This window comes from Malania oleifera, chromosome 8, assembly GCF_029873635.1.
Source record: "Malania oleifera isolate guangnan ecotype guangnan chromosome 8, ASM2987363v1, whole genome shotgun sequence".
NCBI classification, from domain to species: Eukaryota; Viridiplantae; Streptophyta; class Magnoliopsida; order Santalales; family Ximeniaceae; genus Malania; species Malania oleifera.
The window spans coordinates 89,188,701-89,204,194 of NC_080424.1; the positions used below are offsets into that span (position 1 = coordinate 89,188,701).

The 15,494-nt window shown below is 36.7% G+C and overlaps 1 protein-coding gene across 5 annotated transcripts in view; it reads right to left on the reverse strand.

Annotated features, from left to right (window-relative positions):
* Positions 1–1,370: 1,370 nt before the first annotated feature.
* LOC131162100 (uncharacterized) overlaps positions 1,371–15,494 on the reverse strand; it is a 35,123-nt gene continuing 20,999 nt past the window's right edge. For all 5 annotated transcript variants that reach the window (XM_058118258.1, XM_058118259.1, XM_058118256.1 and 2 more), the window contains exons 11-16: positions 6,630–6,962; positions 6,437–6,538; positions 5,827–6,124; positions 2,911–3,059; positions 2,536–2,820; positions 1,371–1,661 (exon numbers count right to left, since the gene is read on the reverse strand). In XM_058118258.1, the coding sequence (XP_057974241.1) occupies positions 1,443–1,661; positions 2,536–2,820; positions 2,911–3,059; positions 5,827–6,124; positions 6,437–6,538; positions 6,630–6,962 (1,386 nt within the window). In that variant the 3' untranslated portion in view covers positions 1,371–1,442. The remainder of the gene's footprint in view (positions 1,662–2,535; positions 2,821–2,910; positions 3,060–5,826; positions 6,125–6,436; positions 6,539–6,629; positions 6,963–15,494) is intronic.

Sequence of the window (15,494 nt, forward strand, 5' to 3'; positions counted from 1 at the left end):
ATGAAATACATATGATAGAAGAGAGTTTTATGTTGTTACATTCAGTTGATGAAATGTCTATTTCTAAAAATAAGATGGAACATAGTAAAAATGTAATGAATTATCTAAAAATATGATAATTTAAAATAAATCATTCATACAATAATTTATTTTATTCATCTAAAATGAAAGAGGAAAGGAATAGATATTTTTATAGTTAAATTAGATGAAACACAGTAAAAATATAATGAATTATCTAAAAATATAATAATTTAAAACAAATCATTCATACAATAATTTATTTTATTTCATCTAAAATTGAATCAGAAATGAATAGACATTCTCATGAAAAAATTTGAAAAGAGTAATTCTTGCCTACTTTCACACTCAAATATTTTTGCATTATTATTTATTTTATGATAATAATACATTTTTTCTTTCGTATGTAGTCCTTCATATTACTCTATATAACCATTCTATTACCTACTAAAATATTCGACAGCCAAACATCACCTTAAATATTATGCATGTAATACCATTCTTTCTCATCTTGATGGAGTAGAGCTCAAATCAATTTATCAGTGCCTCAATATGTTTGGTTCTCAGTTCTTTATACACTTCCTCTTAATGCTTGGTGCAGACAATAAAATATGACAATCAACTTATCAATGCTTCATTATATTTGATTCCTAGCTATTCCCATCGTTCCTCTAAAAGCAAACGAGGATGTGAATGCCTTTTTTTATTTTCTTTTTTATATTTATACCCACCATTCGTATTAGCCTAAACTAATTAGCAACTGGGGAAATTAGCCAACTCAAACCCATGTCGATTGATTAACCACTGAAAGCATCCCCTCCCCTCTGGTAACGTGAACAGAATGATTCAACAAAGCCTAATAACTCTTAATTCATGAAACAAATACACCCATAGCTTCTTCCTGAGCACAGAACCACCACAAAGCATAGGGGTCACATAGAAAACAGGGCAATATAGCCCTAAAATTCCTACTCTGACAAAAAAGCTGTTGTATAATTGAGACAGGATCAAAGATCTGAAATCCAGGAGGGCAAACATGCTAATCAAAATCCTAGCCTCATTAGGGAATTGTAGGCAAATCCATCTGTTGTCATTTGGAAATATAAACCTAGCATCGGAAATTTAAAACCGTGCAATTTTGAATAAGATTTAGTACAAAAATTATACAAAACTTTATTCAAACTTACACAATTTCAAATTCAAATTTATGGTCCCAAATCTACAACTCCAAAAGCAAAATACATGCCAACGATGCAATGGCATCCAAAGGGACCGATCATATGGCACTCTCCAACTTGGCCTTTATGCGGGATGTAAAACAACTAGGAAAACAGAAATTCAAGATGAGACCATTTCTATACAGAACTAACTACTTTTCCCCATTGCTTGGTAAAAAAATTAAAAATTACAACTATGCTACAATTTTAATAGGCATGGTCAGTAACAGACCCATTGCTTGATCCATGATCAGGTTTATTTGTTTGTTGAATAACAAAGTGATCAACAATTCGGACCGTAGTTAAAGGATCCTGTTGAGGGGTAGCTGCACTCCATTTGCTAGGATACTTTCTGAAGTGGCTTGGCTGATCTGGTTGTTTTGTCTCCTCATCCCAATCAGGATCCAGTTTCCATTCCTTTGGAACCTGCATATCAAGTCGGTTCAATAATAGTAACTTGCACAATCAAACCACTGAAATTATCAATGGTTATATGTTCATTGATGAATGGAATTGAAAAAAAAAAATGGAAAAAGATTAAGATCATTAGCTCTAGAATTGACCCAGGTAGCATATAAATATTTCATTAATCTTTACAATTATTTACTGTGAACACTGGAATTTTGTCAACCAGTATAACGACCTCGTCTCCACGAAACATTTCACTGAATCATTTAAAAATTCAACCAGTTCTACAGCTCAGTCTACAAAACTTCAAACTGAAGCGGGCATGGACACCATCACAAGCACTTGGATAAACGAATAAGCCTCAACATACAAGAGATTTAATCCCTCTAAAATCACAAAATATTCAAATAATGGGTCTCAATTGGTACAATAGCTCTCATTAGTTATAGTCACCATAGTTGCAGCTAATGGCAGAAATTTCATTACCTTGTAGCTGAGAGAGAACAACCTATAAAATAACAACTAAAACTAATGCAACAGCTGTTTTCTAAATTGACATTTGAAAGAGTACTTATGGAATATTGGGATGGAAAAAGTGGAATTGGCAAGAATTTTGAGCTCCACAACATGAACATTGGGGAATCATCACTCAACTATCCCTTCTTTCTCTTCCTAACTCTCCTTAAACAACCCAAACAATCAACGCTCAGTCACGACACTCACTGCAGGACACCTCAGAGCACACTCCACCTGGGAGTGCATTTACTTCTCAGTCCAACATGCTAGAAACCAATCAACAAACGACAGGCAAAGCACACCCTCGTTAATAAAATTATTATATATAAATTATAAAACCAAGTCACAACTACAAAATACAATAATGGAGTCTTACCTTATCAACTGCAAGGGTGAAGACTTCAAGATCACCATCACGGTTAATATGGAATCGAGTAAATGCCTTGTAGTTAGCAATGCGGAGTGAGGAGAATGCTTCATCAAAGTGTAAATTTAACCAATTAATGCAGATATACAAATAGATTCCAAACACCAAAGACACCACGGGGGTTGAGAAGACCCAGAAGTAGAGAAAAACAGAAGCATAGTATATGATAGCACCGCCACGGGAAAGTGATTCCATCCCTTTCTTGCAGATACTGCTTCTTGTGACAGCCATGACCTGATAATTACCCCCATAAATATACCATAATGAAGAAGAAGAAGAAGAAGAAGAAGAATCGCATTTTTGGAACAATGAGAGAATCCTCACCTCAGGAACATCAAATGCAGACATGAGATACTTAATACAGGCAGGGTAAAGGCCAAAGGTCCACTGTTCTATACGAGTTCGAAGGCCAGTTGGATCTGGAAAGTGCTCGCTCTCCACTGATCGATACCATTGATATAAAGTGTGATAACCTGAAAAAGCGTTGTCAATCGTCAGCTCTTGGTAATAACCACAATACAAACAACAAAAACAAAAACAAGAAGCCTGAAGTCCCACAAGGTGGGATTGGCTATATGAATACTTTTCGAATTCACATGATCTTCAGCATTTTCCTCAGCTAGATTACGAGCTATTAGATCCTTACTCACAACCCCATTCCAAGTTATTTTAGGCCTACCTCTGCCTCTTCTACTACCATTAAGAAACAATTCACTCCTCATTGAGGCACTGCTTTGCCTACGTTTCAAATGCCCAAACTACCTACATCGCCCCTCTCATCTTATCTTCTACTGGTGCCACACCTACCTTATTGAAAATATGTTTATTCTTTAATTTATCCTTGTTATGCCACTCATCTACCTTAGCATTCTCATTCTACAACTTTTATTTTTTGGATATGTTGTTTCTTAGTTGCCTAACATTCTGATCCATGGATGGTCTTATAGCTGTCATACAAAACTTTTCTCTTTTAATTTTAGGGGTATTCTACAATCACATAGCATGCCCGAAGCACTCCATTTATCCAACTTGCTTTAACTACATGCATTACATCGTCTTCGATCTCTTCCTCTGCTTGTATGATAGATCCAAGTTATCGAGATCTACTAGTGCTATTTCTTGATTATCAATTTTAATTTTACCTCAATATCCCCCCCCCCTACATTTCATATATTTTGTCTTATTTCTACTTACTCTAAAGCCTCTAGACACTACAGTTGTTCTCAATAGTTCTAACTTATATTCTACTCCACTCATACATTAATCAATTAGAACAACGTGATCAACAAACAGCATATACCGTATCTCACATGGGTATTCCTCAAAAATTCATCAATCACGAAACCTTGATGTACTCCTATTGTGACTTGAAAATTCTTTAGACTCTCATCCTTCAATCCTAACATTGGTTTACTCTGTCATATATATCCTTAATGGTATCAGCATATCTACTGCATACTCCCTTCTTTCCGAAACCCACTAAAGGTCTTCCCTAGGTATTCTATCATATGCAATAAAAACCATATACAAGCCCCTCTTATTTTCCCTAAACTTTTCCATTAACCTTCCTAGAAGATTAATAGTTTATGTTATCAAGGTCCTAAGCATAAAACCGAATTCATTCTCTGAGATCCTTGTTTCTAACCTTATTTTTCGTTCAATTACCCTTTCTTATAGTTTCATCATATAACTCATCTTCCACAATAGTTATTATAGTTTTGAATATCACTTTTTTTTGTATAAAGGTATTATTGTGCTTTTCCTCCACACTTCTAGCATTTTCTTGGTTTTTGATATCATGTTGAAAAGATTTGTTGACCACACACTTTTTATATTCCCTAAATATTTCCAAACTTCAATTGGGGTGCTATCCGATCCGATAGATTTTCCACATCTTTGCTTCATTAACTCTAATTTTAAGAATAAATCTCAAATTTTTAGTCTTTTCTTCATTTGTCAAATCTAAGTTTAAACTTTCAATTTGGTTTTCACTAAATAGCTTATCAAACTATTTTTGCCACCTCTCTCTTATGTCTTCTTCTTTAATTAGGACATTATCATCCTTATCCTTTATACACTTTACCTTACCTAAGCCTTCACACTTTCTTTCCCTAGCTCTACCAAATTTATATGTCCCTTTCTCCTTTTGTATGTATCCTAGTATATAAATTACCATAAGCTCTATGCTTAGCTTCACTAATGGTTTTTTTGCATCTTTTTTTGCCTCTTTATACTTTTCAAAGTATTCCATGTTCTGTACCAAATTTTGTCTTTACTGTTTTTTGGACATCTTGATCCCAACACCAACTTTCTCTACTACCTAAGCATCTTCCCATCTTCCTAAACTCTATTTTGCTATCTTTTTAATAGAGTTAGTCATCTTGTTCCACAAATTGTCCGCATCTCCGTCATCCCCTATTATCCAATCCCCCTTTTGATCATGTTATCCTTAAATTTTACTATATTTTATCCCTTCAAGCTCCACCACCTAGTCCTTTTGCACTAATTTATTTTGTTCTTTTCTGTTCCATTTCCTAGTAGAAATATCTAATACTAGAACTCTGTCGTATAGTTAAGCTTTCACCTAAAATAACTTTACAATCCTTACAAGATAAACAATTCCCCCCTCCTCTTTAAGAAAAAATCTATTTGACTTTCATTTTGTCCACTCTTGAAGGTTATAAAGTGTTCTTCTCTTTTCTTAAAGCACGTATTCAATATAATCAAATCATAGGACATAGAAAAATCTAAAATCGAATAACCAGGCTCGTTTTTATCTCCATATCCATGACCTCCATGAAACAACTCATAGACTTTATTGTCCTCCCCAATCAGATCAACTCCTATGAATGTTTTTTCATGCCCTAGCATCCCTTGTATAACACTATCCATATCCTCCCAAATTGTTTTTTGAGGTTTTCTTCTAATCCTAACGGGGAAGCATACGCACTAATGACATTTATTATTCTAAGCCTAAAATTATCTTTATTTGTAAAATGGCAAATAACCACAATGTCAACTAAGAATCTCATAGATGCATTGAGTTTATGCAAAATGATTACAAGTGTTATATATCTCATCTCAATGTAACCTAGTGTCTGATACAGAGCAGTTAGGCAACGCAAATAATAAAAATTGGAAATGCTAAACTAAAATCATCTGTACAGTAACATAATATATATAGAAACATATATAAATAAAGAAAATAGAAAATACATGTACAACATAAAAAAGGACCACCTGATGTTGCTAGTAGATTATGCCGTATGCATGTCTCAATTCCAATCTCCAACAACAACATGAGAATTAGTGCTGCAGCCAGGTGGGCAGAAACATGAAGGATTCCAATAATTGCCCGTTTCTTTAGTGACACTTTGGATGGAAGGAATGCAAATGCCGCTACAAGTGATAGCATGGCACCTGCTGACGATACATAAGAGTGTTCCAGCATGTACATAAAAGCATCCCATGCTGTGCCAAAGAAACTCCTCAAGCGACCAGAAAAAGAATCATCTTGCAAGATATGATCAAGCTTACACTAGGAAAAAAAAAAGGGGGGGGAGGGGTGGTATTAGTCATACCTTGTATCTCAGTAACACAGTAACTGGATATGATCCTACAAGGTAAGCAACTATTAACTTTATAGCATACCTATAAAAAGGTGCTAAATAAGAGGTTCAAACAATTCTTCACCTAGGAGAGGTCTTAGTATGATATGAACTGCCTCAAGCTTTATAAAGGAGCCCAAAAAAAAAAAAATCCTAATTGTCAGGCCATCAGGTTCAAAGATGCCCTGACAAGGCAAGTGCCATGAATTTGAGAGCGTACAATAGACTAAAGGGAAACTCACCTGTGGGAACATAGAAAAAACCAATACAAAGTATATAATGCCACCTATGAAATCGAACTGCCAATTTTTTTTCCGGAACTTCAAAATATTTCCCAAAGCAATCTGTACCAAGAGATAAAAGGAAATTGATATAATAAGCAAACTAGGTAATTTCTAGGAAACTGATGTGCATGAAATGAAGATCTTAATTTACCCTGCTTGAATCTTCAAATGAAGGATAAGCAGCCTTGCTTTCATAGGAAGTTCCATACAACTTGTTGAAATTACTGAAGACATGGGTGGGATGCAGAAATGCCCCACCACATCCATTTACAAGTAGATGTTGCACATAAACCAGCTTCTCTGATGGAACATATGAATGACGCATATAATGATGCAAGTCCCCAGCTATTTGAAGCTTACACCTTCCCTTTAGATAATCACATATCAGGTGGGAAACATTCTTCCCAGAAACCTCGCTCCAGTACCAATCAACAAGCCAACTTGGTTCATGTGTCATGATGATCACGGAATCATCATCTCCAACCTGGATTTAACATTGACCAATGGAATTTTCCCAAATAAGTAAATATCTTGGGAAGGACTATCAGAATATGCACATAACTGATGACCTATAAAGTAGCCCCAAGTAAAATACAGTAAGCAAAGGCCTTTGAGAAGACATGAGCAAGAAATGCCCCACCCACAATAAATAAAAATGTGTATAACACGTTACAGGTACTAATCGAATTCATTACCAGACAAGGAATTAACAGAGGGAAAAAGTCCTCCCCCCACCCCCAAAGAATGATAAGAAGAAACATATTAGTACAAGGGGCTAGCTAGAGAAATTTGCAAATTTCCAAATGCCTTGAATTCTAGTACATGCATCAGCGTTAATTCTACTTTAACATCAGGATTGGCAACAGAATTCTCAAAACTCAGTGAGTTTCTAGCTCTTGCATATGAAAAATGCTGGTTATCCAAGCCAGTTTGCTTACGCATGTAGGTTTGGTATTACTCAGACCAGAAAGTTTAAGAAGATCCTCCTCCCAAAAAAAAGGTCGCATTGGAACTTTTCAAGGCCAAGGAAACCCTTCTGTAAATATCTTCTGTCATATTGCATTTGAAAAACAGATGGTTTCTGCTCTCATTATAAAAATGAAAAGATGGCAGGGTGAAGAACGATATCCCCCATCTGGGATTCTATCCAGGGAATTCAATCTGTTCCAAGAGGCAAGGGAAGCAATAAAGAAAATGTTGAAATACAATATTTGAACCAAACAGCAGAATGCCAAACCACAATAGGGTCATCACTTCTAATCAAATTCCAGGCTGAATCAAAACTAAACAAGTTATCATGAGAAGCAATCCATAGAACCTTGTCATCATTTTGAGTGGAGGGACGAAGACTTAGGTCTGATAATTTGACAAATTAAGTAGCCAAAGATAGTGAAATAAAACAGGATTATCAATCCATGGCAGCCTATAACAGGCAACCAGTCAGATCCCTGTGTGCCTCCCCCTGCTTTGGGAGTCTACAGTTTGACTCCTCAAGGGGGTTTCCTTTCACCCTTCCAAACTGATCCCAATATGGATTTCTATATATTCCTCAGTGCCTTGCCTATTCACGGAACATGAGAATCAAATGATCTTCCAGCAGAAATTGATAAAATTCTCCATTTTGACCATTTCCCCACATCAAGCAGGAAGGCACTATTAAGGTACTCCACAATACCAGCTTTTAATTTATTATGGGTAAATCACTAATTCACTTGTAATGATGATGATGTGATGATTCAATGTGCTTAGTAGCCTGGATTATCCCTCCCCTCCAATAAATAAATAAATAAAGGAAGCCAAAGACATAAACAAAGTTTAAAGACAGACATGATAGCATATAGTTTCATAAACAAAGCTGATTCAAGCCTAGTTAAGAGAAGCTTGATTAAGTAGGAGTCCACTTTCTTGGATTATCTAGATTGTCATAATCATTTGTGCAAGTTGAATAACATCAAAATTGATATGGTGAGAACTTACAGATGGAATAGAAAAATTCCTCTCACAGGCAACCTTCTCAAGTAATATAGTACTATCATGAGATTAAGTAATCCATTCAAGTCTCGCAATATATCAATTGGATTATATATTATATGAACGAACACACGTTTGATAGGTGCAGTTGCATGTCTGCATATTGGAACTGTCAGACCTCCAAATCCAAGGGCAAAAATACACACAGCTTAGTGGGAAAGGACAAGGTTTCTACCCCCACAATCAGGGGCAAAATGAAGTGTATGTGCAACTGCAGGTGGGGAATTTAAACACATAGTTTCACATATATTATGTGAACAAACGCACGTTTGTTAAGTGCAGTTGCATGTCTGCATGTTGGAGCTATGAGACCTCCAAATCCAAGGGCAAAAATGCACAGCTTAGTGGTAAAGGACAAGGTTTCTACCCCCAAAATTGGGGGCTAAATAAAGTATATGTGTAACTGCATTGGTGAATTTTAATGGATACTTTCACAAGTTTCTATTAATGTGTTTGGTTTTGAAATGCTTGTGGAAAACCTTAGCAGTTTGCAAACACTAAATTGAGCTCTTTTTTTTTTTTTGAGTGTTTGGTCATTGTCTAACTTTTGCTGTTGGCAGCAGCCAAAAGCTAATAAAACACAAAAAATTAGCCGTTAGCACAAGATCCAAAAATTAGCTTGGTTCTACAACATCCAACAGCAATGACAATAACCACTGGGAGTTGTACCTTGACCATGTTGTTGGCCAAGCACCAACATCATTTCAAACTGTTGGAGTTACTCCAAGATCATGCTATGTGCGCTGATAAACCATTGAAGAAGCCATCTCTAATTTCATTCACTTACCTAACAAGTTCACCAAGAACCAGTCCAACCAGACAGAACAAAACAAAACCAGTTCAGCCATACCAGGCTCGACTAGACCATACCAATTACTACCAGCTAGAGAGATAGCAAGAGAAGAAAAATGATAACAAAGGACAAATTTGATTTGGTCATTCACAAAGTGCCTCAAAGGTTAAAGCAGAAAGAATGGGCAGAAAAGCAAATCCAGGAATTGACCAGCCACATAGTCAGGTAGCTTCTCTCAATTCTCAAGTTGTTACTCTCCTAAATCAAATTATCTCTAACTTTGAGCATCTCAAGTCCACACTCTTGTCCTTCATCGATCCAACTCAAAAACAAAAGGGAATTGTTGAACTAGAGGGCAATCCAAAAATTGTTCATGTCTATAATAATTTGCCTCCTCCAACACCTGACTCATAGCAAGCCCAATTATGGAACAAGGTTGCTTTGCTTGAGTTCATTGGAGAGGGAGACCCAGAGCTACTCTTTGATTGGTTCAATCAAATTAAATCATCTTTGTTTATCATAGTGTCCACTTGGACAAAAAGGTTGGTATGGCCATTCATTGTCTCCAGGGCCTTGCATGTACTTGGTGGCATAATTTTATTCATCAGCGTCAACTTCAGAGGCAAACGCCAATTACCAAGTGGAACCCTATGTGGCATATGATAGAGGAAAAATTCATACTGATCAATCCTGAGTGAGAGATGTGATTCAAGTTGTGTGCCTTGACCCAAATAGAAAAAGATGTTGATACACACACACTTCAATTTCATAAATTAGTCGCCCGATGTTTTTTTGATGAAGATGAATAGCAATGCAATTTTTCCTCGGGGGCTTTCATAGCTTACATGTTGCTACAATCCTTTGACTTTCATTTTGTAGATCAAGCCACTACCTTAGCTAAGGAATGCTGAGAAAAAAAGAAGAAGAAGAAGAAGAAGAATACTTGTAAGAAAATGTCTCACATAAGCCACTTCCTGTCCCTACCAAGCCGCTCCATTCTAAACAGATCAAATTTTTCTTGATTGGTAGCTATAACTGTAGGAAAAAGAACACTTTTATCCCTATTGTCCTACAAAGACTCATGTTGCAGCAGTAGAAATATTGATCCAAATATAAAGCTAGTGAGTGGCAAGAACTCCACTAAAGGATCAGATTGTGAATGCAGTTGAGTATTCATGGGATGAAGATGATGAGGATAGTGTTAGCTAGAGCATATCTTCAGGCTAAGTCGGGGTCTAGTTTTATTTCAGCTTAACTAGGCTTTAATTTAGTTTCCTTTTCTCCAAACATCGTAAGCCTATGAAAAAAAAGCCCTTACGTATTAGGTTTTATTCACATGGGAATTGAGAATTATCCCTATAGGAAGTTGGTCTTGCATCAACCGATTAGATGGCGTAGCCACTCATTTTTATTTTAATTACAATCTCATCTTTGACCTGCAATTTTTTTTTTTTTTTTTTTTGATAATAAAATAGAGTATATTATATTGAGAGAAGTTACAACCTAAGGGGACAAGAGGTTCTCCTAAAAAATAAAAAACAGAAGCAATATAAAAATAATAATAAATATGGAAAATTGAAAAATAACAAATAAAAAGAAAAAAATAATCGAAAAGTACTCCTGTCCAAGAAATCCCCTTTTCAATCCCTTTCCATCAAAATTCATCGAGCACTTTAAATTTGCAAGCTCCCTCTGACCCTTCTTCACCCTGTACTTAACCCATCAAAATGCACTTCAATTCCACCAGCATCACACATTTTTAAATCCAATTTATCCCTTATATCTCGGGCTTCTAAGTCCTCCCTAGAAATCAGTGTAGGTAAAATTCCATCATTGTGCTGCAGCTTATTATTCAAACCATCGTTCTCAAAAATAGGAACCCCCTCCAATCCTTCCATCAAGATAAGATGTACATATGATAGATCCCCAAGAACATCACAAGAATTAGAAACATACCCATATTGTTCCCGAATCTCATCCAACAACAAACCACCACCATAGTCAAACTCGTTGATGTCATCACTATCGTTATCTGAAAAATCCCCCCATTTCTTAGCCTCCTTTCCTTTGCTAACTGCATCACTTCCTATATCCTTCATCTTAGCAAGTGTATCTTCCACAATGCTTAACTCTCCTTCAGAATATTTCCTTGTAGTCTTTGGCTTTATCTCATTGGAATGCTCCCTTTTTGCTTCACATAATCTCTTCAATTCTACACCCATCATTGCGGTCTTTTGACAAGCATACATTTTAGGAACCTTAGATTTTTCAAAGCTAAATCCTAAAACACCAAATTTCCTACCCAACCCAGCTTCTTCTTTTCTATTAATCTTGTTGACACCAGCCTCTAATTCCCTCTTGATTTCCTACTTCCATTGCCTGCTCTTTGATGTTACTGGAACACCCCTCCTGATGCCCGCCAAGGATGTTGTTTGAATAGGAGCACAGCTTAGGATTAACATCCTGTGTCTGATCATCTTGCTTCTGCACTAAAAATTTCTGACCTCTCATAACGTCCCTAGATTTAGTTGGATTCCTTTTTCTTTGGGACCTATAAGGTCTAAGGGGCCTGCTCTTGACCCATCGGCATTTCAACACTGCCCAAGCCCGGTGTTAAATCAAAAGACTGCTCTTTGGGCCTCCTTTATCAACAAGCCCAGTAAAGAGTTTAAAAGAGGCTTATTATTCTCTAACAGCCGGCTCAAATCTATATTAATTGTCAAACCAACCCCAGCCCACTCAATTTTCATCAACCCATCACTCTTGCAGGATGCCTAGCAGCCTCTGATCTCTGCTGCTCAGTTGGAAGCAATACCCTTTCTAGTTTCAATTGGTTGTGCAAAGCTAAAAAAGTGAACTTCTCATTTGTTCTTCCCCCACAGCGAGCGTAGACCCCCTCGTGCACTCTTTTAGGAATCAGGCAACCTCCATCACCTGCCTGAGACAATCTGATTCCATGAATTGACTAAATAGTTAATATTACTTATTTATTGACTTTTAATTTAATAATATTTGCATGAATTGGACCCACCACACATATTTGGGATTTATCAAGGGGTATATAGCAGGATCTTTGATTAGTCCTAGATCCCAAGATGTAGACAAAATTCACTTGGTGAATGTTAAAGGTTTATTTAGTCTTTTAGTACCATTATTAAGTGTGTCAGTGTGTTAATTAGTGAGAGTCAATGGTATTATGGTAATTAATAGCATTTGATTTGTATTATAAATAGAGGAAGCGAACTATCTTAAAGTTAGGTCATTCATTTAATCAAAATCTCAACATGGTGTCAGAGCGTGATCAAACCTAAACCCTATCACACTCCATCGTCGCCGAAAAACATCCTCCCATCACTGCCTTTCTCAAAACCACCACAACTCTTCATTATTTCACAAAACCAACCATATAGCCAAAAAAATAACCCTCCAAAACCTAAACCTACAAAATCCCATTGCTGGAAATCTCCCCACGTCCCACCACTCACCAGCAGACTGCCAACTGTCCCAACCCCATGCGACGGCGCATGAGAGAGATTCCAGCCACCTTTCTCTAAGTTGTTCCTTCACTATGTTCTGAAACCTTCCCTAGCCCATATTATTGAGCTATTGGGCATGTTTATTTCTCAAAGATCTGACCTTTTTCAACCATGCACTCGTGGTAATCCGTTAGTTGTTGTTTGGAATTCGTAAAGGTTTTTTTTGAGTTTCTTGGAGCAGTAGCAGTATACGTAAGTTGATCTGTGAGGCTGTGGCAATGCTATATCAGTTTGTAAGTGGTTCATCTCGTTCATGGTTGTTTAAGAGCTTCGCATAGTTTGTGGTTGTCCCGATTAGTTTTTATTGTTCTACTTGTTTGAGATTGGTGTGGCTGCTGGTTTTTGAGTGTTGGTATGGAGTCTATGAATCCCAAGAACAAGTTTCCTTCATCACTGCCACAGATAACAATTCAAAAGTTGGATGGAAAGAATTATGTTCAATGATCTAAGGTTGTACGGATTTATTTAGCAGGATCAGGAAAATATGACCACTTGCTTAAAACTAATCCTTCGGATGAGAAGAGAAAAGATGTGTGGATTTAGGAAGATGCTTTGATTGTTTCCCTCTTGTTAATTTCAATGGAGCCCCAGATTGCACAAACGTGCATGCAAATAGATACATGCAAGGAGATTTGGGATTATGCCAAGCTTCTCTGCTCTAGCAACATTACAAGTATGTATGATTCGTATGATTTAGCCCAAGAGTACTTTCGGCTACAAAAGGGACAAGGGCATGTAATATTATTTTGGAGAGATGAAGTGTATTCATGAGGAGCTTAATGCCGTGCAACCATATAACCACTGATTCTCATGAAATCTAGAAGCAAAGGGAGCAAATGATAGTTCTTCGGATTCTAGCGGGCTTGAGGAACTGAGTTTGAGGCAATCCAGTCCCAGATAGTAGTGCAGAGCTGCCATCATTTGCCGATGTTTATGCTCACGTCCTGTATGCTTCCTTTAGCACACATTCTCCTACTCATGCTTCTGGCTTTGAGAGGACAGCCTTTGCACACATGGTGATTCCAGTTCTACACCAAACAACTATAAAAGTTATCGAGGTGGTTCAAGTGGTCATTGTGGTAAAGATGGACAAGGCAGAGGCACTCCTCACAAGTGTGCTCATTGCGGATGAGATAATCACACTATTGATCAATATTGGGATCTCCACAGTAGACCTTCACATGTTGCCAATGCAGCCACCATTGACTCCACACCTTTGGGGGCAGCAAATGCAGCCACCAACTCCGCACTTTGGGCCGAGCGGGGGACAACATACTATATATATGTCTGAGGAAGAGTATTCCAATTTCCAACAATATCAAGCGTCGTAACAAGCTTCTCTTCACATTGTATCATTAAATATGCAATTCTTGAAACTCTTTCGCATACAATCCGATTTTTTTCCATCTCTTGCCCAAACAGGTAATCGCACGACATGCCTATCATCTAGTACTTCTCGTCCTAGTCTTTGGGTTATAGACTATTGATCATCTAATTTTTTCTCTACTCTTTAGTATCCTGCAAATTTACCTTGTGTTACTCTTGTTGATGGATCCACCATTGTCGTCAAGAGAATTGAGACTATAAGTGTCACTTCTTCTATCCCCAAGGAATTACTATTTTTGTGTATTCCCAAATTTTCTTTCAACCTAATGCTCATTAGCAAGATTGCTAAATCCTAAATCCATGAAATTTCAATAAAATTTTTCCTTGATTTTGTGACTATTCAGGATTTGAAGATAAGGAAGATGATTGGCGGAAGGAGAGAAGTTGATGAACTTTATCATTGTAAGCTGCTATCTCCTTCTACCACCTATATTGCTGCTGCCACACCTTTCCAAATTCATTATCGCCTTGGTCATCATCCTTCATTGGAAAGGTTGAAACGTCTAGTTCCTAATTTGAGTTATGTGTCTAGTCTTGATTGATAGTCTTGTCAGTTAAGAAAGCATCATCATGTCTCTTTTACTTCTCGAGTCAATAAATAGGCTGCAAGCCCTTTCATATTAGTCCATTCTGATGTTTAGGGTCCTAGAAAAATTGTTTCCAAGTTGGGTTTCCGGTACTTTGTAACCTTTGTGGATGATTATTCAAGGATAACTTGGTTATGTTTAATAAAAGATCGTCCTGAATTATATTTTGTGCCCTTTATTTTAGTCCATTATGATGTTCGGGATCCAAGTAGAATTGTATCCAAGTTGGGTTTTGGGTACTTTGTACTTTTGTGGACTACCTATTCAAGGATGACTTGGCTATATTTAATTAAAGATCGTTCTGAATTATTTCATATATTTTGTGTCTTTGTTCTAAAATAAAGACTCAATTTGGTTTGCCAGTTTGAATACTATAGAGTGATAATGCTAAAGAATAATTAAGTACTCATTCACTACTTATATGACTCAATTGGTAATGTCCATCAATTATTTTATGCCCACACTCCTCAATGCAGAGAGGAAAAATAGACATATCCTCAAAATCACTCGCACCTTACTTTATCAAATGCATGTACCTAAAGTGTTTTGGAGTCATGTTGCACTTACTGCTTGCTTTCTTATCAACAAGATGTCATCCTCTATTCTTAGTGGTAAAATTTCCTACTCCATTCTCTTTCTTAATTCACCTTTATTCTCTCAACCTCGTATATTCAGGTGTGTGT